Genomic DNA, 25320 nt, shown 5'->3' on the forward strand with positions numbered 1-25320 from the left:
ACGCCATTCAGATTGGTGAATTAAGGATCATTCAAACAAAATAGTGCAAATGAAATTGAGAATGGAAATGGGGAATCTGTCAAAGAAACAACACAACCAAATAGCAGAAAACATCTGAAGGGTCTTCAATACATAAAGTTGGGGAGCATATTATTTCACAACTGTCGTTTATATGTCCTATTTATGGGTATTTACATGTAGCTATTCCAGAAAACTCTTCTTATAGTTTGAATGCTAGGAAATTTTCACTTTGCTGGCTGTTTGTACACATATTGAAGGTGTGCATTTTATCAGGGTTTCGATTTTTATTGATATTTTCTCTTATGTGGGAAAGTTGTACATGGAATGTGTGGGCATCCCCTTGTTTAGTTTTTCAAATGGGTTTAAAAAAAAGGTCTTTGTAATAAAATAAAATTGTTGAGAACAGGAGTCGAAAAAAAACCACCAAGGAGAGTATCTTCAATACACATGATCTGCAATCATTTTTACTTACATCTAAGATAAGTTGTAAGTCTACTAAATTGTTCATGACTTACGATCAATCCAAGTCATAAGTTTTTTAAGAAATAGATTACAAATCATGTGTATTGAAGAAACTGTCCTTGTTTTTTAATCCAATGGAAATTTTGGTATATTTTTATGAATATGAGGTGTGCAATAAAGTTTTCTATTAATAGCTTCTAGTTTCAGTTTCAAGATTGATATCTGAGCTTCATTGTTCGAGTTAATGGTAGTAGGAATGTCCTTACTATCCCCATTAGCATCTGGCCACAGCAATATGGTAATGCCCTTTGTCCAAAACACATCCATTATCAGATATAAGTTGTAGTTATATTCTCTTCACCCTGCTATGCCATCAGTTTGATTTGACCAATTTTACAGGAGTTATTGGGCTTTGCCATTCTTTTTAGTATTGAAATTGAATCACCTTGTGAATGCAACTTCACTAAGACCATTTGACAGAAAGCTCTCATACTTGGTAGGATTGTTTGCCATAATGTGTAGCTGACCATAGTAAACTGTTGTCTTGATTTGATCATATTGATGGGAGTTATGCAACATTTGCCATATTTTGACTATTGTACCTCAATGACACTTTGGGACACACTTTTCCCTCCATTATACAGTGTGGGAGTACAGCCTAGCAATTTTTTCTTTTTATGAATTTTAAATGCATTTTGGAAACAAAATAAGGCATTAAAAAAGGCATCCATTACGTCAATGAGGTGCACTCTGGTGCAGTGTTTTAACTTAAACTCTACAATATTCATAATGAGTTTACCGATTTCTTTGCAATGGTCCATCTTTTAACTTATAACCAGTACCTAAATGCTGTTTTAAATTATCTCTGATGTCATGAGATACAAGAAAGCTGAGATAAAACTTGTCTTCAATTAATATGTCACCCGATTGAAAAGCAATTGAAAAACCAAGTCAATTGATTAAAACTGGTTTATACTGTAACCCATCTCATGGATGTGTACCCCAAATCTCCTTCAAGTCAAATTGTTCACTGATTGGCCATATTATTTTATATTTGTTATCGCTTTGATCTGTACCCAGATCTTTTTTTAAGTCAAATTGTTCACTGTTTGGCCATATATTCAACATCAAATAGTTTGAAAACCTATAAAGTTTTATTAGAAACATATATGGTTTTTGTACAAGTACAACCAGCATACTTAGAACTGCTTAACTTTAAAATTACATAAAATTAGTAAAAGTAGATAAAATATCTACATCAATAAGTGAAATAATTTTATTTATAAAACTCAAGATTGCACAGATAAAAAGTTGCATATAACAAAATGAAAATTACACTGTTAAAAAAAATGTTTAATGCCAAGTTATGTAAAACATTATTTGTATATATCCTTTAATTTAATGTACCCTGAATGGAAAATGGCAGCATAGTGATGAATGTATAATGTACGGTATGTTACAAAATCTAGGTAAAAGAATACCACTTTATACAGTAATAGATTTGGTGTGTCAGAACAACTTTCTCAATTTTTCTTCACTAGGAACGCCCAAATTTAAAACTGAGAAAGCAATAAGGATGTATCAATTTATGATAGAAAAAAATGCATCTCTTTAATATAAAAATACATGTTATGTAATAAGCAACACCCTTCATCTTATTTATTTTCTTTCATAAGAAAAAGTTAACAAAAACAAAATAGATTTTAAAATATAAAAGCGAGTGAAAAAATAAATAAATACAGAATGCATGTAAAAAAAGTAATAAACTAAGTAATGTAAATGAATTTTTTGGTCAGTGGTCCAGTCTTTTTACAAAAGATTGACAATGTTTAGAATATACATTATTTAATCTATATATAAGGACCTTTTTGATAACTGAACTTTTTACATCTTGGCACTATATACACAGCATTTTTCTTTATATTTACACAGATTTTCATAATACTCTCTAGATTTTTGTTTACACAAGGGAAAGAGAAGGTTAGGTCATACATGTGCCTTAATTGGTCTGTTTTTGAAGTAGCAAAGTATCTTTTCTGAAGCTTAATGAACTATAGTTTGGTGCCAAATGAAGGAACATGACCTGCCAGCAGGGTATCCATGGTCTATCTTCATTACCCAAAAAGTTTACCGTCCACAGGAACTTCCAATAGATGTTATTTTTTTACTTAAAAAAATTGCATATATTCACAAAAAAAAGGTTTATTTTGCATAGAGATAAAACTATGAATGAAATAGAAAAGAGACTAACAACCCATCAATAAACTATTTAAAAGTATACATAATACATGCAAAGTCCCAGTGGTTATACCAAATGTTCTAGGTCCCTTTAAAAGATTTTTAAAACACCTATCTATCACTACTGATTCAATTTGAACCTGTCAGTCATCAAATTAACCAGTGTTCTTTGTCTCTTAAAAAGTTTTTTTAACTGTCTATAGATCTAGACTTACAGCAATTCAATTTGTAACTGTCTATCATCAAATTAATCAGTGTTCTTTGTCTCTTTAAAAGATTTTTAAACTGACTATAAACTTAAAACTTATTCAATTTGCAAGTGTCAATCATCAAATAACATGGTTGTATTTTATGTACGTCTGTCATTGTCCATCATCTAGATGTACATGCCCATCATCATAATGTGTCATTGCTTAATTGACTTGTAATACCTTTGATTTACACTAAAGCACTGGAATAAGAACTTGTGTGACTGTAAGCTATGTAATTATCAATTTCAGTATGGAAAAAGGTTCATCTTGTTCCAAACTTGATGTAACAAATTTTAAAGTTTGACCTTAAAAGTAGCAGATAAACAATTATAAAAGACCAATTATGGATTCAAAAGAGATTCAACATTTAATGGTGGATGTCAATTTTAGAGCTTTATAATTTTCTGCACTTTCAATTCAGCAGATATACAAAGACGATATAGGCCATCAAAATGTTTTACCTTGAGGGAAGTCCTCAACAAAAACAAAAACAATATCACATTCTTAGTTTTGGCTTCTATCATCTCTGAAATTTATTAAATGCATTATGATTGGTCACATTCACCTTTTTGCACCAGTCTTAAATAAGAGTATAATATATCTACACACATGTTCATAGAATCTGTCAGTTCTCTTGTAAAGTTTTTAGTTTTGTAGGTTTACAAGATGGCCTGATCTCAAACTTGTAACAGGGCAAAAATGTCTGAAATTCATGTATTGATGAGGGATATTTCTTTAAATGTATGTTATTGTTACAGTTTTGTATCATCTGAACGAGTTGGTATTCCATTTTGTTGGTTGGTTTCAAATGATGCTTCTTCATCGTCATATTTACTATTACAGCTTTTGCAGCAGGTAAATTGTCCACAAATAGTTCTGTCTATTGGTTCCAAGGAACGACAACACACAGGAAGAAATTTCCAGTTCTGTAGTGTCTTTGGCAAGCATGATTGTTTTTTATGTTGAATTACTTTTATTACACCCACAAATATTACCAGGAGAGCTATTGGTAATAGTACTGCCAGTACCACATACCAACCGGCGATGGAGAGAGCAAACACACCAGCAGGGAACAGGCCAAACATGGTAATTAAGTAAACCAGAGCAAACCATCTATACTTGGATGTCACCATACCCAAATGTTTGGCCATTGGAATTGGAAATCGCATGAATGTTAGTGGGTAGAAAATGAGAATTCCTGATAAATTGAAGAAAAGATGGCACATTGATACTTGTAATGGCAGTCTTATATCATCTGTTGCCAAGGCTGCAAGAATGGATGTTGTTGTAGTTCCAATGTTTGAACCTAATGTCAGTGGGTACATTCTTTCCAAACTTACTACTCCCACTCCAACAAGTGGGGTCAAAGTTGATGTGAAGATAGAACTGGATTGGACCAAGAATGTCAGTCCTGTACCAACCAGGATAGCTATGTACCCTGTGAAGTAGGACCATCTTCCTGGAAATTCATAGTTGATGAATTTTCTGATAGCTTTACGGATATTTCCTTTCAAAACTGAATTCATAGTTTTGACAATTCCTAGTAAGCAGACACACAGCATAACTAAGGCACCAACAAGAATTATAGCACCAATTTCATGATCATTCAGTCCAGAGTGTTTGAAAGCAAATTCACCTAAAAATAGAATACAGATCTTAAAACTATTTTTTAAATTTACACAAAATAGGATGTGCAAAATATAATGTAATACATATTTTTTTTTTAGTTTTCTTCTTTTTATTTTTCAAATAATGGACCCTGCTGAAATGTAATTACTTTTATATAATCAACTTGAATGACAAAAAGTTGTGCTGGAAGGAAATTTCTATGTAAAATATCTGTCCTTTTATAATATTACAAAATTTGCTTTAACTGGTAGAGGTGTTAAACATCTATATTAAAATGATGCATGTATGAGCAGCAAAATACTCTGGACTCTTTTAAAATTATTCAATGCATTTTATAATATCCCCTCAGTAAAATTATGTGGTATTATTGCTATAAATACTTACATTTTTCTACACACACTTTGACTTTTTCCAAGCCCCATTCTGTTCGATTCACCTCCACAACAGTGGACATAATTGTTTCATTGACTGTTACAAGAGATGATACATTCTGCATTACAGTGTCTTTAACACAACAGTCTTTCAATAAAGTTTTCACATCTTCACCTTTGGCAACATTTGTGATCTGTTTTGAGTCGAGCTGCAATTGAAATTGGTTTTGATTTAAAAATACAGATGGCTTAAAAATACTATTGAAAGTCTAATGATCAATTCAACCAGATTGTTTCTTGTCAATGGTAATATACTTACAATTAGTAGTTAATAGTTTGGTGATATTTACTTTTGGTTGATAAGTAGATTTAAAGTGACAATGCATTTATCTTTATTTTATTGTAAATTCTTAAATGTTCCTTTTCTTATTCCACTGATTGAGATGATGTTTGAGAAATAAGAAAAAGTGTTAATCTGCCTGTTCCAAGTCAGAAATCTCCTCAGTTGCTATCTTCACTCTTATCCTCTTATCTAAATGAATATATCATTGGTGAAAATGAAAGTAATTATTTTATGCTCACCAATTTAGAGCTTGACATTATCCAGACTTAACTAATCGATCAGATCGGTAATCGAACACTAATCGATCATATTTGATCAGTAATCGATTGATGACATGAAGTCATCGATCAGTAATCGATCAAACTCTCTCGGGAGTTTGATCGATTAGTGATCGATTAGATTACTGATCGATTTAAGATCGATTACTGATGGATTAGTGATTGATTAAAGACATATTAGTGATTTTATTATTATTGGGAAAACAGTGCTATTCCAGAAATAAGCCACCCCCTTATGGAAGACATCAGTTGTGAAACAAAAATTCCATGGAAATATTTTCACCATTGCCAAAATTTTCTGGAATTCCAGGATTTACTCAGTAATACATGTTTATACAATATGCAGTTGTAACCAAGAGAAGGGTATCTAAAAGCTTAGTCCTAACATATTACTGATTAAAAACTACATTTTTGTAGGTTTACCTGTGTATATTAGTACAATAACTATGAGGTCTTGAAAGGCTATTGTATTTTTTCTTTTACGCCTTTCATTTACGAACGGCATGGGTTTTTTTTTCTGGACAATTTTTAGCTCACCTGTCCCGAAGGGACTTGGCGTCCGTTGTCGTCCGTCGTCTGTCGTCTGTCGTCCGTCGTCTGTTGTCGTCTGTCGTCGTAAACTATTTCAAGAATCTTCTCCTCTGAAACTACTGGGCCAAATACTTTCAAACTTTAACTGAATGTTCCTTAGGGTATCTAATTTATAAATTGTATCCGAAGTTATGATCTATCAACAAACATGGTCGCCATTGCTAACCAGATGCTCCGCAGGGCGTAGCTTTATACGACCGCAGAGGTTGAACCCTGAACAGTTGGGGCAAGTATGGACACAACATTCAAGCTGGATTCCACTCTAAATTTGGATTGTGATTAAATAGTTGACACAGCATAGGTTTCTGACACAGAATGAATGTATTCAAATGAACTTAAAATTTTTGTTCTCTCTTACTCTTAGAGCAATTCACTATGCTGTTGAATATTAATCCTCTCAAAAAAATGTTTGAAGAAATTTTCTTTTTATTTATGAAATTCCAAATGAGAAAAATTGAACCCAATTTTTTAATCACATCCCCCTTTCCCTTATTCTAAAACTAATTTCAATTAAAATATTCTAATGGAGTTTGCAACAATTACTACTCATTTAAATACATCATAAAATATTAAGATGTAAAAAAACTGCTTGTTATCACTGAATGGTAAAGATTATTTAAATTTATCAGTTGGTAGTAAAAAGTGAATATACATTGTATATTGTATATAACAAAGATTTAAGTTGATTCTGGACAAAGAAAGATAACTCCAATTAAAAAAAATTCTTGCAGATATTTCTTGCTCACTTTACTGGACAAAGAAAGATAACTCTTAATTAAAAAAAAATTAGCTATTTCACAATATTGTGAATTATATATTTCTTGCCATTGCACAATACTGTGCAATTGAAAAGACTTGCTATTGCACAATACTTAATATAATAATTTTAGATCCTGATTTGGACCAACTTGAAAACTGGGCCCATAATCAAAAATCTAAGTACATGTTTAGATTCAGCATATCAAAGAGGCCCAAGAATTTGATTTTTGTTAAAATCAAACTTAGTTTAATTTTGGACCCTTTGCACTTTAATTTAGACCAATTTTAAAACTGGACCAAAAATTAAGAATCTACATACACAGTTAGATTTGGCATAACAAAGAACCCCAATTATTCAATTTTTGATGAAATCAAACAATGTTTAATTTTGGACCTCGATTTGGGCCAACTTGAAAACTGGTCCAATAATCAAAAATCTAAGTACATTTTTAGATTCAGCATATCAAAGAACCCCAAGGTTTCAATTTTTGTTAAAATCAAACTAAGTTTAATTTTGGACCCTTTGGACCTTAATGTAGACCAATTTGAAAACGGGACCAAAAATTAAGAATCTACATACACAGTTAGATTCGGCATATTAAAGAACCCCAATTATTCAAATTTGATGAAATCAAACAAAGTTTAATTTTGGACCCTTTGGGCCCCTTTTTCCTTAACTGTTGGGACCCAAACTCCCAAAATCAATACCAACCTTCCTTTTATAGTCATAAACCTTGTGTTTAAATTTCATAGATTTCTATTTACTTATACTAACGCTATGGTGCGAAAACAAAGAATAATGCTTATTTCTGCCCCTTTTTGGCCCCTAATTCCTAAACTGTTGGGACCGAAACTCCCAAAATCAATACCAACCTTCCTTTTGTGGTCATAAACATTGTGTTTAAATTTCATTGATTTCTATTTACTTTAACTAAAGTTATTGTGCGAAAACCAAGAATAATGCTTATTTGGGCCCTTTTTTGGCCCCTAATTCCTAAACTGTTGAAACCAAAACTCCCAAAATCAATCCCAACCTTTCTTTTGTGGTCATAAACCTTGTGTCAAAATTTCATAGATTTCTATTAACTTAAACTAAAGTTATTGTGCGAAAACCAAGAAAATGCTTATTTGGGCCCTTTTTGGCCCCTAATTCCTAAAATATTGGGACCAAAACTCCCAAAATCAATACCAGCCTTCCTTTTATGGTCATAAAACTTGTGTTAAAATTTCATAGATTTCTATTCACTTTTACTAAAGTTAGAGTGCGAAAACTAAAAGTATTCGGACGACGACGACGACGACGACGACGACGACGACGACGACGACGCCAACGTGATAGCAATATACGACGAAAATTTTTTCAAAATTTGCGGTCGTATAAAAATAGAACATAGGGGTCAAATGCAGTTTTTGGCTTATAACTCAAAAACCAAAGCATTTAGAGCAAATCTGACATGGGGGTAATAATGTTCATCAGGTCAAGATCTATCCGCCCTGAAATTTTCAGATGAATCAGACAACCCGTTGTTGGGTTGCTGCCCCTGAATTGGTAATTTTAAGGAAATTTTGCTGTTTTTGGTTATTATCTTGAATATTATTATAGATAGAGATAAACTGTAAACAGCAATAATGTTCAGCAAAGTAAGATTTACAAATAAGTCAACCTGACGGAAATGGTCAGTTGACCCCTTTAGGAGTTATTGCCCTTTATAGTCAATTTTTAACCATTTTTCGTAAATCTTAGTAATCTTTTACAAAAATCTTCTCCTCTGAAACTACTGGGCAAAATACTTCCAAACTTTAACTGAATGTTCCTTAGGGTATCTAGTTTGTAAAGTGTATCCGAAGTTATGATCTATCAGCAAACATGGTAGCCATTGCTAAAAATAGAACATAGGGGTCAAATGCAGTTTTTGGCTTATAACTCAAAAACCAAAGCATTTAGAGCAAATCTGACATGGGGTAATATTGTTTATCAGGTCAAGATCTATCTGCCATGAAATTTTCAGATGAATCAGACAACCTGTTGTTGGGTTGCTGCCCCTGAATTGATTATTTTAAGGAAATTTTGCTGTTTTTGTTTATTATCTTGAATATAATTATAGATAGAAATAAACTGTTAACAGCAATAATGTTCAGCAAAGTAAGATCTTCAATTAAGTCAATTCGACCAAAATTGTCAATTGACCCCTTAAGGAGTTATTGCCCTTTAAAGACTTTTTTCACAATTTGTTCATCATGTTGACTTACTTTAAAAAATCTTCTCCTTTAAAACTGCTGTATCAATTTCAGCCAAACTTAGGCTAAATGAGTTTCAGAGTATCTAGTATAAATTTTATATTTTATTTCCTTGTATGTCAAGAAACATAGCTACTATGGCTAAAATAGAACATAGGAAAAAATTATTATTTTTTTTGGCTTTTGAAGAAAATAGGACGATCCAAAAAACATTTAAATAAATTGAAAAGCCAAAATAATCATTGATGAGAGATTTAACCAAAAGAATTAAGGTGAGCGATTCAGGCTCTTGAGATCCTCTTGTTTTTTCTCAGAATCAAAAACAAATTTATTTTTTTCTACAAAAACTGAAAACAAACTTTTTTTTCCAAAAAATAAAAAAAATGACCAACAGAAGGGTTGGTCTCTGCTGAAAGTTTCTCTATAATCAACATATCCCCCCCCTCCAGAAAATCAAATGGTTGCTGCCTAAGTAAATGACCTTTGTTAACACATGAAAATTAATTTTGACATACAATATCAGCTTCAGACACTTGTGATGTGAAAGATGAAAATTTAAACCAAGTTAATATATATTTAAATCTGTATTTTTCATAAATAAGGATTAATCAACACAAATAAATTGTGCAATTTGAAACTTTAGATGAGATTTAGGTTTTGTCCTAAAACATTATTTACAAATGCCAGATTTTAGGTCACAACTAAATAGCCAGAAAATTACCAATTAACAGAAAATTGATACATCATTTATTCAAACACACTTGTTTGTCTTCACAGCAGGATATTGTCTAATTACCACAATATTGTAGAAGACTGACCAGAAATAACCAGCTGTGGACTATTACTCTACTATGGATTGCAAAATACTGATAAAAATAAATAGATTGTTATCAGAGTCAGGAGTCAGTGGAAAACTGTCTATTGACTTTTGAATTTACATACAGAAGATCCCCCCTTTTTTCTAAAATTTTAAAATAGTCTTAATACAAGGCAATAGTGGAGTATTTGTAGTTAGTGTTTTATTTTCACATGAAAGCATATATAACTAAAGATATAAAGTAAAATGATTATAAATAAGAAATTAAACATGTTTTTAAAAAGAATTGAGTATGTGCCTGCTGCGTGTGTCTGTCACAAGTCAGGAGCCTGTAATTCAGTGATTGTCGTTTGTGTATGTGTTACATATTTGTTTTTTTATATAAGTAAGGCCGTTATATTCACCTTTGATTTGTAGTTGCATAGTGAAACTACAAATCATTGTTCTGGCCTTTCATTGATATTGTGTAGCAAGCTTAGAGTTTTTTTCTGAAAATATGTTGATTAAAGAGAAACTTTTAGCAGAGACCACCCCTTCTGTTTGTCATTTTTCTATTACTGTTTTAGTTCATTGATTTTTTTTATAATTTTGAAAAATTTGTTTATTTGAATTTAGATTTTGTGGTTTTTTGATTTTCTAACTATTTCAACCTATTTTAATAAATGTTGAATTAAGTGTTTCCTGGTAGAATTTTGTCTTATAAGAATATCAGTTTATATGTGAGGTTTACTTGATGATGGTCATTAATTAGTTCTGCACAGTGAAATGTTTTGAAGGAATTGTGACCTTCATACAAACTATTTTATAGGTCATTTCATTAATTCACCAATGTTCTATTCCTTTTGAATCCTCTGGATAGGTTTTAATGGGATATGATACACAATGTAGCACCTATTGAATAATCTGTTTTAATAAGATGCCAGTATTTTCTGAATACTTTTTGAAGTTATTCTGCTTGAAGATGATATGTAATAAATGATACATAACATCTATTTTAAAGTTTTTCCTTTTTCTTAATTTTATCTTTTCTGTCATGGAATTTGATAGAATTTGTTTTACCAATTTCAGTTAATAGAATAGTCTTTCAATAAAGAGTTTTCTTTCAGGTTTGTGTTTTTATGTAAATGAATACCTTTGTCTGTAATATAGAATTTAAAGTTCCAAATGGGTTGGTTTGGGTTTTTATGGAGATGTTGGAATTTTTCTGTAACACCAGTATTTTCATGTGTTTGTCTTTGAATATTTCAAGGTCTAGAAATTTTATGGAATGATTATTGCATTTCTGAGTAAACTTTAGCAGGTAGTGTTGTTGAATAAATTGAGTGGTAGGGATGAGCTGGTCACCATGGTCACTATTTTGAGCTCTATTACATATTTCATGAAAAAATCTTGAAATTTAGATGGAGGTGAAGTTTTCAACCTGCCTATTTATTTCACAAGTGTCTGAAATTAATTAGATGTCAGAATCTTATGATGTTTGTTAATGTTTCCATCAGTGTGGTCAAATCAATTATCTCTAAATCAATTTTCCCATGCAATCTTACAAGCTATTTATTTGCTGTTTGTGCTTTTGATCCTATTATTTTGACATTTTAACCTATTTAACATTAACAATATATAATAATGAAACATTACATTACTACAAATGTATCCTGAAAAGAAATTCTGATGTGTTTAGAAGAAATGGCAATGTATCTTTCATCTGTTAAATACATGTATTATACTTTAATTTTATCTTATTTTCATAAAAAAAACATTTATATGCTTTCATGACAGATTTACATTTTTGATAAGTAAAAATGTGATATGGGAACGGTTGGGTACATGCTGGATCCAAATTCTCATGGAAATAATGTTGTACATCATATATAATTATATAAACGGTAGTCCAAATAATTATGACATCTTGGAAGGCTATTTTAGATTTTGCTTTAAACCTTCCGTCATTGAAAGGCGTAAAAGAAAAAATACAATAGCCTTTCAAGACCTCATAGTTATTGTACTAATATGGCGTAATCAATTCCATCTAAGATTTGATGGTCAGTTCTTAATCAGTTTAATGATCTTTCATCTTGTTTAATGTGACACTTTATACGATACTTTAGTTGCACAGTTAACTGCAATAGTTTATCCAAATAATCTAAGACATTAATCAATGCCTCACATAAATTAAGAACATGTTTATAGTACGACCTTGTGAGAAACTTTATAGATTTGGTCAGTTATATTAGCTTGAAGTAACACGTTGTTTTTAAAGTGGAATTTAGTAACGTTTTATATTGGAAGTTTTATATGTGAACCATCAAATATATATTATATATACATGTACTTTTATAAATACGATTAAACATGTGAACATTAACTCTGTGACTTTGTGGTGATATATATATATACTACATGTATAGCTAGTTCCCTATATTAACAGACAAGATGCTGTTCTCGTTCCCGGATAATGACAAGTAGTGCCAACACACAAAAACACACAAGAGAAAGCCCCGTTATATCAATATACACGGGTAAACCTACAAAAATGTAGTTTTTAATCAGTAATATGTTAGGACTAAGCTTTTAGATACCCTTCTCTTGGTTACAACTGCATATTGTATAAACATGTATTACTGAGTAAATCCTGGAATTCCAGAAAATTTTGGCAATGGTGAAAATATTTCCATGGAATTTTTATTTCACAACTGATGTCTTCCGTAAGGGGGTGGCTTATTTCTGGATTAGCATTGTTTTCCCAATAATAATTAAATCACTAATCTGTCATTAATCATGCAATCACTAATCTGTCATTAATCATGCAATCACTAAACTGTCATTAATCATGCAATCACTAATCTGTCATTAATCATGCAATCACTAATCCATCAGTAATCAGTCTTAACTTGATCAGTAATCTAATCGATCACTAATCCATCAGTAATAATAAAAATATATATTTTATTATAGTGTCACATATTGATTGACAATATTTACAAATCACAGTATACAATAAAACAATCAATACCCAGTCATAAATTTGACTTATGAGACACTTAACACATGTTATATACATTATTAATATAGTTTAACGGTAAAATTCATAAAATTATCATCAAAAAAGTTAAAAAGAGTTTATGCATTTAAAAGCATATATACTTGAGCAAAAAAATAAAATCCGAAATGAATATTGTTAAAAAAAAAGTATGGGAATAAGTTAAAAAGAATAAAATATATATTCTTAGTTTTAAAATAATTTCATCTAAATAATAACGATTACATATATAATTATCTTATAAAAAATTAATTGCAGTGACTTTAAAATTATAAAATAGACTTTTACAACTAGTATGTTATTAGTAATAATTAAGAAAATAATTTTCGTCTCATAAAACTCTTATGTAAACATTTGCTTAAACATTTTTGAATATCAGAACATTTCATTATTTCAACAAGTTTGACATCATCATTTAACATTAAGAAATTGTCAATATATTTTGAACATTCGAACAACAATTCAAACCTAATGTCATCATATAAGGAACATTGCAAAAGAAAATGTTTTTCAGATTCAACACTATCTAAGGAACAAAATTTACAAAGTCTATTTTCTAAAGCTGTAGGCGGCCTGGTGTACCTGCCAGTCTCGATGGCTAACGGGAGCGAGCCGGCGCGGAACAAGGCTAGAGTGCGTCTGTACGAGCGTGGTATAATTTGGAGAACGTATGTCTCGGCAAAATTGTTAGTTTTAAATAACCTGTATGTTCGAAGTTTGTTGCCATTTTGATGTCCACGATCATTGAATAGTTCACTTTGCCATTCGGTATTGTCTAAAACCTTTATTTTGTCCGTCACAAACTTCATAACTGTTTTCGTAGATAAAGATAGATCGTTTACGGTGTTTCGAATGTTTAATAACTCGGTAAATTTATCCACATCGCGGCACCAACCTTTGCGTCTTCTTGAGGCCCACTTCCATATTTTGAACACGTTCCGATTTTCGTCTGTTCTTGTGATTTTACACAAAAGTCTGATACATGATATACGCTGCTTATTTAAACATGAAATCCACCCCATGTCACCCCGACTTGCGATATTGGACGTGTTTTTTCCCACAGATAAAAAGAATTTACATGCTTTGTTTTGAACTGTATTAATGACATTAATTGATTTAGTTCCCCACACTGCACTTCCATATATTAGAATTGGATCCACCATAGAGTTATAAAGTAATATATCAGTAATCGGTCTTAAATCGATCAGTAATCTAATCGATCACTAATCGATCAAACTCCCGAGAGAGTTTGATCGATTACTGATCGATGACTTCATGTCATCAATCGATTACTGATCAAATATGATCGATTAGTGTTCAATTACCGATCTGATCGATTAGTTAAGTCTGGCATTATGGATAGACACTTATCTATAATTGAAAACAGTATATGGACCTACTATTGGTTTGCTCATTGTTAAAGGCCATGTGGTGATCTATAGTTGTTATAAGCAGATGTGTAAATGGTTTTGATGACATAACATGAAAGCTTGGTAAACATTCTTGCAACACTATTATGGTATTATTATTAAATAGTTTTATGACATAAAATTTAAGCTCATTAAACATTTCTGGTGACATACTTACTATGATGATGAGGTTGGTAAATGGTTTGGTGATTTTTTTCAGAAATTCTTGTTTTTCAAAATCTTGTTTCATGTTGATAGAATTTACTATTTTCTCACTGAGAATATATAGATAACCTGAAAAGAGCATTTATGTGTTATACATTTGTTTTTCATTCATTTTTTGTACATGAATAAGGCTGTTAGTTTTCTCGTTTGAATTGTTTTACATTGTCATTTTGGAGCCTTTTATAGCCAACTATGTGGTTTGTTTTTGCTCATTGTTGAAGGCCATAATATGACATGTATAGGTTAATTTCTGTGTCAATTTGGTCTCAAGTGGAGAGTTGTCTCATTGGCAATCATACCACATCTTCTTTTTTATATCTTGTGGGGATTTCATTGCTTTAAACTTCCAAACTTAACATATTACTAATAACAAAGTAGAAATAAAGTTGATTGAGAATTTTCAAGGGCATTTTAAGTTGCTTCTTTGTTCCTTGATTTACTGATTTGAAAATAATATTTTAACTTGTTTTTGTGCAAATAGTTGAGAACTGCCAATGCTTTTAAAATTGTGATGACAACATTGGGGTCAAGGTTGATATTGGCAACTTTCACTTTACCATTTAGGAGTAATGGCCCTTGATTGCTTTAACAAATGTAATTATGTCATTATGACAGCCTCTTATTTTTCCTTTAAGTAATATTTTATATCTGTTAGACGTATCAATGTCCTTAGGAATATTGATAAAATTGAGAATGGAAACGGGAAATGTGTCAGAGACAAAAAACTGACCAAAGAGAATAAAACAGCCCAAGGCATGTTTGAAATTATATTCATATTTATCTATCTGTTTTGATATCTAAGGTGAAAAGGTAAAATGTTTACATAATATGTACCTGTTATTACTTCTATAGGTAAAAGTATAATAACTGTTAACCAGTTAAACATATCATGGACTGTTGCTCCAGCAAAGGCTCTTCGAAAGTCATCTTTATTGGCTATCTGTCCCATGGAAACAATAGTATTTGTAACAGAAGTTCCAATATTAGCACCCATCACTATAGGGATAGCTGTCTTGACATCCAAAACTAAAAAATAATTCAAATTAAGTAAGTACTGGAAAGAAAAAGATATGATATGGGGTAGCCATCCATTACACAAAATGGGTATATGCATAGCAAAAATAGCAAAGGAACATTGCATATATTGCTGTTCTGCCTCTTAAAGTCACAGTGAGGCCTTCTAGATAGAGCAAAAAAATCTCTTCTCACTGCAAGTTAAAGACGCCCCTATCCCCAAGTGGAATTCTTTGAAAAAATAATTTAAGTTGTCTTTGTACAATGTAACACCACCAACTTGGGGTCATGACAATATTTCAATGCTAAATTAATTATTATTTAATGACATGTCTTAAGATTTTAATTCTTTAATACATGTTCTATAAACATTTATGATGATTGATAATAATGATGATTGATAATAAATGAGCAAATTATTTGTATACATACGTTGTCCACCAACCATGCCAACAACTATGGAGGTTGAGGTAGAAGAACTCTGTACTAGAACTGTAGCCAGGACACCAATCATTACACCAGCCACTGGATTGGATAGAATTTCATTCTTTCTGAAGATTTCTCCTGCAGATTTACCTAAAAAAATGCATATTGTGTAAATGTTATTTGCTGAATGTCCAGTGACAAATATTTCATGAATGTCATGAATATATCAAGGACAAGTTTTAGCTGCTTTGAAAAATAGAACTGTACAGTAAACACTGTAAAAAGCTCATGAATTTCTGTTTCAAAAATAATTATTTGTATACAAAAAGGAAGATTGAAATGTTAACTTATAGTTTCACATGTTATACTTGATTCAATGAATATTGTTGCTTCTGAAACTTTTTTTTTTTTTTAAATATATGTAGATATCTTTTTGTTTTTGTGGTGCTGTCCCATTGATGTATATATATCCCCCTTCCTTTTTTTACCATAACTAGTATATATTATCTGGTTTTTTTTATCTTGTAAAAATTGATAAGCTTCTTTAGTGACTTACCTCCCACCAACTTGAATCCATCACTAAGGAAAGTGAGAGAACAAATAAAGAAATACAGGAAGGCCAGGAACATTATAATCCTTATAATAAGCCATGCCACTCGCAGTATTTTCCCACATGTATCCAATTCTGAAATGATTCAAGATGTTACTAAACATACATTTATTTATACACACATTTATATTATTTTCTGAATTTTGATATACTTGAAAAAAATATGAAAGATAGCTGTCTTTAATAACATCCAGAATATGCATCAAATATTTGGCACTGGACAACAAGGTAACAACACTGAATAAATTAGTTTTAACATAAAATGTGATTACTGTTTGGTTAATACCTTGTGATAAATATTACAACAAATATTATGAACAACATGCTTAAAGTGAATTTCCTTTAATTAATTGGTATCAACCACAATAAGTGTATCAGAAATGTTTGAAATGTAACAATTAACCCTTCCTCTTGGTATATATTTTTAACCAAGTAAAAGATTAGATAATAAAAAAAGCACAGGCCCTTGTCTCTGATTTTTTTCTCTCACCTGTACACTCTAGAGACAAGGTTCTACATGAGAAGAATGTTTAAAGAAATACGAACCTCCCCATGGTGTTTCTGTATTTTCCAAATCAGGTAATGCCCAAGGATCTTCCAATTCCTTTTCCTTTTGTAGTTTTCTATTTTCTTCGGATTGTCTTCCCTGTAAAGTAAGCAATAAGTTTTTGATCTACGCTTAATTAGAAATGGATAAAAGGCTCCACAAAAGGGAGTTCATTTTATTTGTATATATTGGAAAGTTTGTATATTGTATATTGGAAAGTTTGTATATTGTATATTGGAAAGTTATGTCTTGTTTAAAAGAGGTCGAAAGATACCAGAAGGACAATCAAACTCGTAGATCGAAAATAAACTGACAACGCCATGGCTAAAAAAAGACAAACACAGACAAATAATAGTACACCACATACAACATGCAAAACTAAAGACTACACAACACGGAAAACTAAAGACTAAACAACACGAACCCAGGCACTTTCTATACTAAGTAAGTATAGAAAGTCCCTGACGAAACTTATCAAAAACAGGGGATGATCTCATGTGCTCAGGAAGGGTAATCAGATTAATGCTGTTGTGGCATTTAAACTACGATGCAAACCATCACCCTCTACAGAAAACAGTGACCATGGTATCTTCCTATTAGATTTGGCATGAAAACCCTTTAAACCAAAGCCAGTGGGAAGGAAAATATGACCTGGGCCATTTCAACGGAACTTTCGAAATCTTCTTATGCAACATTGATTAATCTATCATGTGTGGGAGGCTACTAAAACTCCATGGAAAATAAATATCACACAAAAATGTGTCTTAGAAAGGAAGACACATACATCATGGGATACATAAACACTACAAGTCTATTAAACGGAAAATAAAAAAAAGCCCACATGAAGACCATGTCGAAATAAAATTAAAAAAAGAAAAACGTATAGATATAAGAGATTCACACTAGAAGAACGATGGGAAGTCATGCAGGCTTACTAGAAGTCAAGTACATCGAAGAAGTCTGCACAAATTTATATAAAGGTTACTCGACAAAAAATTTCGTTTGTCACATCAAGAGCACAAGTTGTGAATTCCAGGAGTAGCACCATTAAAGAATTGGCGTCAATTATTTAATGGTGATACTCCTGGAATTCATTACCAAAATTGTTCCGAGGATAATGAAATAAAGACCTTGAGATTCATTCGCCAAAACCTTAAAGATTCGCTGTGAAAGCAGCAGCATATGTAGCCATGGCAAGAACCACAATGGAATATAGCTGCACAGTTTGGGATCACAAAAAGATCTAGTCAATAGAACAAATGCATCTTCTTTCCCCTAAGGCCCTTGCAAGGAATCGATCACACATGCAGAAAAATGACAATATAAGACTACTGTAATATATGGTAGTCTCAGACAATACATATCTGACAACAAAATATTTACTATAAGGTGTTAATCAATACCTTTAAAATATTCTCTTAACGCAGGTAGATGCACTTTAATATGCACCATTTATGTGCAGGGGCGGGGCTGATTATTAATTTTACGGAATACATAAGATGATTGTATAAATAATTCGTTCAAAATTCAATTTTATTTTTTTTTAAATAATCTCTTTCTATTGAAAAGGCTGTTGGATTTTATGTAATCTTATTTGTTAAATCGAACTACAACTATATTGGGCAATCAACACAAAAACATTTCAATCATAATCACAAAAAAGTCCAGGTTGGTTTTCTTATAATTAATTTTCAGATGTAAATTCATTTCTTTATCACCTTTGACAACTGGTGCGACAAAAGGAGATGTTTTGACAGAATAATACGTGTTATAAAATAGACATGGTCTGCCAGATGACGATTATATAGTTTAAAGAAAGGTTTGATTTTTTTTAAAAGAAATAATTTATATAATGCACGGCCTCATATTTTATTACCAGCAGAAACAGTTGAAATGGATACCTTATGTCCAGAAGTAGACATTAAATTATTCTTATTGCCACCACATACAGAGTCCGTTAAATAAAGTGGCTTTAAAAACCACACATTTAACTACCATTAAAGAAAATGCCCTTAAACAATCTGGATTAGAATACAATGAATGACTGTAGAAAAAGAATGGACTCTTTATTTGTGTGCGATAAATGTATGTAATGTGACATTTTCTGTTTAGTACTAGAATGTGCGGTGTTTTTGCATCAAGTTAATTTACGGACAACAAACATTTACGCCCATGTTTTAATTGAATTATAATTGAATTTTACTTTCAAATCAAACATTAACTAATTATTAGTTTTTACATTAAACAATTAATTAGACAATCAGTTGTCAAACATTGTCGTTTTTTATTGCTTTGCAGTCAATTATAATTTACAGCACATGTTGTGAATTTTTAAGTATAGTGTTTAATGCGTATACAGTATGATTTCAAAGATGTCCAAACTCACCTCAAGTTGAGCAATGTCTAATGATCCATCATAAGCCTTGTTGTAGAAACCATTCTAAGAAATAAATAAACATAATTTAGATGAAAGAAATGCATCAATTTCACGAAATGACGATAAAACAAAAGTTAAAATAAAAGTTTAATTCAGACTGGCGAAGCATTATGTATACTCTAGCAAGTACACAGGCCGCTTAAAACTCGGGAAATTGAGATATGACTTCATTGATTCACCTGATCGATTAATCTCGATGACTGCATTGATTCATCTGATCGATTAATCGCGATACTATATTGATTCATCTGATCGATTAATCACGATGACTACATTGATTCATCTGATCGATTAATCGCGATATGACTACATTTATTTTATTTGATCGGGTAAGCGCAATTACAATAACCTCTTTGATTTCACTTCATCCTACGATAATCGCGAAGTGACTGCATTAATGTTTTTGCCTGATATGGCTGGTGACATTGAAGTAAACGCATGCCTTATCTTGGACAATTATATTCAAGAAAAGTATAGTTCTAAGCCACAAGAAATTGTTTTCTTAAGCCTTCTTTTTTTTCCAAAATCAGGGATTTATCTATTACTGTTAATTTCAATTATTTTCGCGTTTTTCTGTTTTATTTAAACTTAGATATACTAGAAATAACTTGTATTTGCTATTTTGATACTAAAGTTTCCATGTATATAATCAACAGTGGTCACTGATAAATCATGTTATAGAATCGAAATTAATTGAAATTAATAAATACAAAAAAATAACGGATTTTGGAAAAAGTGCGAGAGCTGAACAAATTGTCCTATCCCATATATATATGATGTTCGTTGTGTGTTAGTGCGTATCTTTTCTTCAGGGGTTTTGTTGTGAGTGAGGTTTGTTGTTCGGTCTGATTTTTTTTGTCATTTTACTGTTAACTTATTGATAAATATGTATTACACACCACATCTTCCTATATCTAATTACTGTTCCTATACGATAAATTTGTTTTCACACTTGCAGGGCCTTCAATTTGTAATTGTCTCGAAATAAAAAGAATCGAGAAGACAAGTCATTCCCCTTTATGTGAATTATATTGTGTCACAGATGAGCTGACGAATTTGTCACTCTATCCTAAACTTGGAATACGTCGGGGTCAACGTGCAACTTTACATTCCCGTTAAGTGTTTGTTGACACTTTCCCGCACTATATCTGAGACGTGGTTAATCAGATGCATTGGTGAATTGGTGCAGAAAGAAAAAAATATCAAATGAATTCAAATTGCGCCATTTAAAATCTGTTGTCATCTTTTTCATGTGAACTGTGCTATTTAAGGACAGCTTTGGGTCTAACCTTTTAAATATTTGATAACGTCTTTCAGTTTTAACTACATTTTGGCGGTTCCATTGGAGTATTTACTAACAAAGAAGCGGAACTTAAGACGAACCCTTATAATCATCCTTTTACACATAAAACGTGTTTATAATCTATAAAAAAAAACCGGTGTTGTTGTAATTGGTATCATTTTCGTATTTGTCATAATTTGACGACTTCTTTTATTGCGTAGATTACCCACAAACAGCTTTACATTGACGGTCTTGTGTTTTACTATGACGTCGGATAAAGTGATTGTCACTCTGATATTACATGTACATATACGTTTTCTTTCCCTTTTACATACTTTTACATACTTTAACATTTGTATTTCAACACATGCTCTGTGTCATCGTTTTATTGTTTTATATGTCAAGTAAAATGAAGCATCCGTTACATTAAAATTAATTAAACATGTCATCATATTAATGGTAAAATAACCATTTCTTTTTCTTTACATAATTTATATTCTTTTGTGAATGACTAAATATTTTATAGCTGAGAATTAAATTTGACCAAAAGTCACATTGATTTGATGAATGACCAATGCAAGATGAGAAATGTTCTGGTCGGAATGACCACCCAATTAAACTGTTTGAGAAATGATGTATCATCTTAATACTGTGCAATAAAGAATACAAATACATTTACATCGTACGACGATTAACTAGTAGATTGACGAGTCAGTGCATCACTAAAAGAAACTAAAGAATTTTATTACTTTGGAATACAAACCTAACAAAGTAATTATCATAACAATTTATACAATAGACCCAGATAAGTTTATTTACATGAAAAAGTAATTATTTATTACAGACATTCCTATTTGCCGAAATTACAAAGTTTAACGCTCACAAATTGTTCGATTGATTGTTTGTTGCTTAACGTCCAGTGGCAAATATTTCATGCATATTCAGAACGATAACAGAATGACTATATAATAGGAAGGTCTTGTAATAGAGGCCATCATGGAGGATGGTCGGTTAATTTGGATGGTCACTGACTGGAAAATGAGGATATATGTTGGATAGGGTGAGAAATTTTGTCTTGCAACAGGACACCTATGGACTCCTTAAAAAGTTGTCGTTAAAAAACGGGAGCCTGATACTGGTGATTCTGAACAGACTTTACCTAAAGGTTCCTTAAGATCTTTAATTTAATATTTCCACTGAAATACATGAAAATTTGGTACATACAAGGCGGTTTAACAGTTGTAACGGTGAAACCATTAGGATGACTGGTCTTAACCGGTTAGCTTAATACTGATTGTTGATAATTGTGTTCATTGTATTTAGCAACAAGCTAGTTCATGCTTTTAATTTTATGAACATTATTATTTCTACTACTATTAGCAATAAATAAACAACGAACATAATAAATAGCACAAAATGATATAAATCCAACATTTGAAAATCTTGATAGAAATACATGCATGAGTGTTGTAGAATGTGGACAAAGTTTTCGGTATAATTTTATAATTTCATCATAATTGTATGCTTTAATTAGTATTAGAATTTTAAAAATTGATTTGAAAAAAATAAGAGTTTGATTCATTAGAATCTTGAAGATATTATTTTATTTGGTGTTCGCACCAAAAAAGTAAACAAAGGACATCTTTGCTATTACGTGAATTTAAGAATTAAGGAAAAAAAGAGATAATTAAATTAAATTGGTATATTGTAATTACTTAAGACCAAAGTAGGCCATGTATGTATTATTTACCTTTTCGGAATATGGTGGTGGTTTGTCCTCCATCGTGTTCACCAGAAAATAATTGTCCAAATATTGTATTCAGTCAAATGCTTTCGGCTTTATATTATATACAGGTATGAATTTGATCACTCATGTCACTTGTGACAGGTATTAATTGTATTCACTTGGAAGGCCTCGGACTCGGAACACACCGCCGTGATGTTAAAAGGATTTCTATTGTTACGAAAGTTTGTTTATATTGCAATGAAACATGCCGTTCACTTATTGACAATCATATCACATCTTCTCATTTACATTTACTGATTGATTTCAAATGGGATTTGGAAAAGGACCCCACTTTTTTTCAATAGAAGTATTTGTTTGTGTTGTAAATGTTTTTTTTAAATTCTTTAATGCTTTATCTTATTTTCATTTAGAAAAATAAGAAGGCATAGACTATCGCATTGACTGGTTTAGAATAAGAATCCATTTCAAGTTAAAAAGAAAAGAATACTTACTAAAACTAATTTAAATATTTAAAAACATAATTAGAGAATAAAAAGTCCGTAAGATGTCAATCGCCTTAGCGCCTTTTGTTGATTTGAATGATCGTTTGTTGTGTTGCACCAGAAGGGGACATATTCCGGCCAGCAATGGACATTACGAGTTAAGTCTGATAAGGGACATTTATGGTCCCTAAAATCAATGATTCATATAGTACGAGGCAAATCCTTGCTGACATCAATACTATTTTTCCAGTCAGTTCCAAACGAATTTTTATGTTTATAATCAATACAATAATAATCTAATTATGATAGATATAATAAGATGTGGTATGAGTGCCAATGGGACAACTCTCCATCCAAGTCACAATGAGTGAGAAGAAAACCATTATAGGTCAAAGTACTTTCTTTAACACATAGTCTTGGCTCACACCGAACAGCAAGAAATAAAGGGCCCCCAAAGATGACTAGTGTAAAACCTTTCAAACGGGAAAACTAGCGTTATAATCTGTATATAAAACGATAAACGAGAAACACTTATGAACAACATCAACAAACGACAACTTCTAAATAATTATAAACCGATTATCAGTTTGAAAAATCTTATATAATAAGCTCACAATGTATATTCCACAAAGTGATGCGGAAAGTACCAAGGGGACAACCAAAACTCATAATTCGATGAGAAACATGAAAACACCACGACAAAAAGGAAGACGACGACGAAAAGACGTGGTCAACAAATCGGAATGGGAAGCAGCCGGATCTTGCTGCATTAGTGACACCTTTCATGTTGCCTGTGGCAAGAACAAATTCGGAATGGTAAGCAGCCATGCTGCATTAGTGACACCCTTCATGTTGCTCGTGGCAAGAACAAATTCGGAATGGTAAGAAAACAAACAGGATGGAGGTATCGACGATTGGGACATTTCCATGATCACATGTGACACAGATATCACATATCGGTCAACCCACTTATGATGCTGTCCGTAAAAAAATCAAATAGCCTTCGATGCTAATTTTTACAATAAAACTTGTATTGATTGATTGATTGTTGGTTGTTTAACGTTTAGTGGCAAATATTTCATGCATGTTCAGAATGATAACATTGACCTTGTAAAATTACAATAAAACTCGATGTGTTGTACTGAAAAAAACATTTAATTTTATGAAAATATCTAAAATCTTGACAGCCTAGTATAATGATTCTTTATCATCAATTTCCGATTTATAACCCTCTGTGCGAAGGTCACTAAGCGTATAGTCTAGCCCTACCTCGAGTTTTTTTCCAACAAGATAGATATTTTTTAAAGTCAGTTAACTTTTTGTTCGACATATTATTTTTTAAGCGTTTTGACTTATTTTAGATTTAGTATATTTGTGATTTTGCAAATTATGGCATTTAAACTGACGAATAGTTACAGAATTTAAACAAAATAAATGTGTTATATTAACCTTATAATAAGCCCAGGAACTATATGATAGTCGCCTGGCCTGCTCAGAAAGAAATAATTGGTTGGGTTACGGACAACCATTTATTGCGGGCGTTTATAGAACAGGTGCTGAATTCGGTCTTTACCTTCAGAAGCTACCACAGAAGTGCAAGTCATTGAAAGCTTAAATTTCATATATATCAACCAAGAATAACAAAGATAGAATAACAACCATCAGTGCAAAAATTAAATGCAGATTTCTAATCACTAATGTTATTTCTAAAGAAAGTTATTTTAAAGTGACCCAATTGTTGATATAAAATTATTTATAAAGAATATCTTATGTATGGGTTGTTTTATCTTTTAGGCTATGAGTCCGGACCAGTTAAGACCTTCGTCATAGTTACCATTTTCACATTTTCACGACTCTTTAGGGCTACACGTTTTAAGTTGGAATTTCATTGCCAACAGTGAAAAGAACACACAAGAATCTTGATTTTGCAAAACTTCGGTTAAAAATTTGTCAGCAACTGTTGTTGCCGTAAAAGTCCACATGCACGCGCTTGTTTAGTTTATAATTTTATTTTTGTATAAACATGAATTATCACAGAAAAAAAACATAATTTAAGGAAGGAACACATATATAACAACAAAGTTGTGGAAACTAGTTTTCTCGTTT

At 31.4% G+C, this 25320-nt stretch overlaps 1 protein-coding gene across 1 annotated transcript; it reads right to left on the reverse strand.

Annotated features, from left to right (window-relative positions):
- Positions 1 to 2684: 2684 nt before the first annotated feature.
- Positions 2685 to 23017, reverse strand: LOC134710435 (sodium-dependent phosphate transport protein 2B-like). The gene is made up of 9 exons (XM_063570794.1): positions 22736 to 23017; positions 19653 to 19706; positions 17266 to 17365; positions 16666 to 16794; positions 16116 to 16259; positions 15504 to 15695; positions 14623 to 14738; positions 4986 to 5181; positions 2685 to 4608 (listed from the first exon to the last, which is right to left on the reverse strand). The coding sequence occupies exons 1-9, from the start codon at positions 22766 to 22768 to the stop codon at positions 3725 to 3727; spliced, it is 1848 nt and encodes a 615-aa protein (XP_063426864.1). The 5' UTR covers positions 22769 to 23017; the 3' UTR covers positions 2685 to 3724.
- Between the last annotated feature and the right edge of the window lie 2303 nt (positions 23018 to 25320).

Source organism: Mytilus trossulus, chromosome 3, assembly GCF_036588685.1.
Source record: "Mytilus trossulus isolate FHL-02 chromosome 3, PNRI_Mtr1.1.1.hap1, whole genome shotgun sequence".
Taxonomy (NCBI): domain Eukaryota; kingdom Metazoa; phylum Mollusca; class Bivalvia; order Mytilida; family Mytilidae; genus Mytilus; species Mytilus trossulus.

Coding starts and splice junctions, on each gene's coding strand:
- LOC134710435 (XM_063570794.1), bottom strand. CDS start 22,768: ATGGAGGACAAACCACCACCATATTCCGAAAAG. Junction 15,696..16,115: donor TGGCATGGTTGGTGGACAAC/GTATGTATACAA, acceptor ATTATTTTTTAG/TTTTGGATGTCAAGACAGCT. Junction 5,182..14,622: donor TTACCAACCTCATCATCATA/GTAAGTATGTCA, acceptor TTTCAATTGCAG/CTCGACTCAAAACAGATCAC.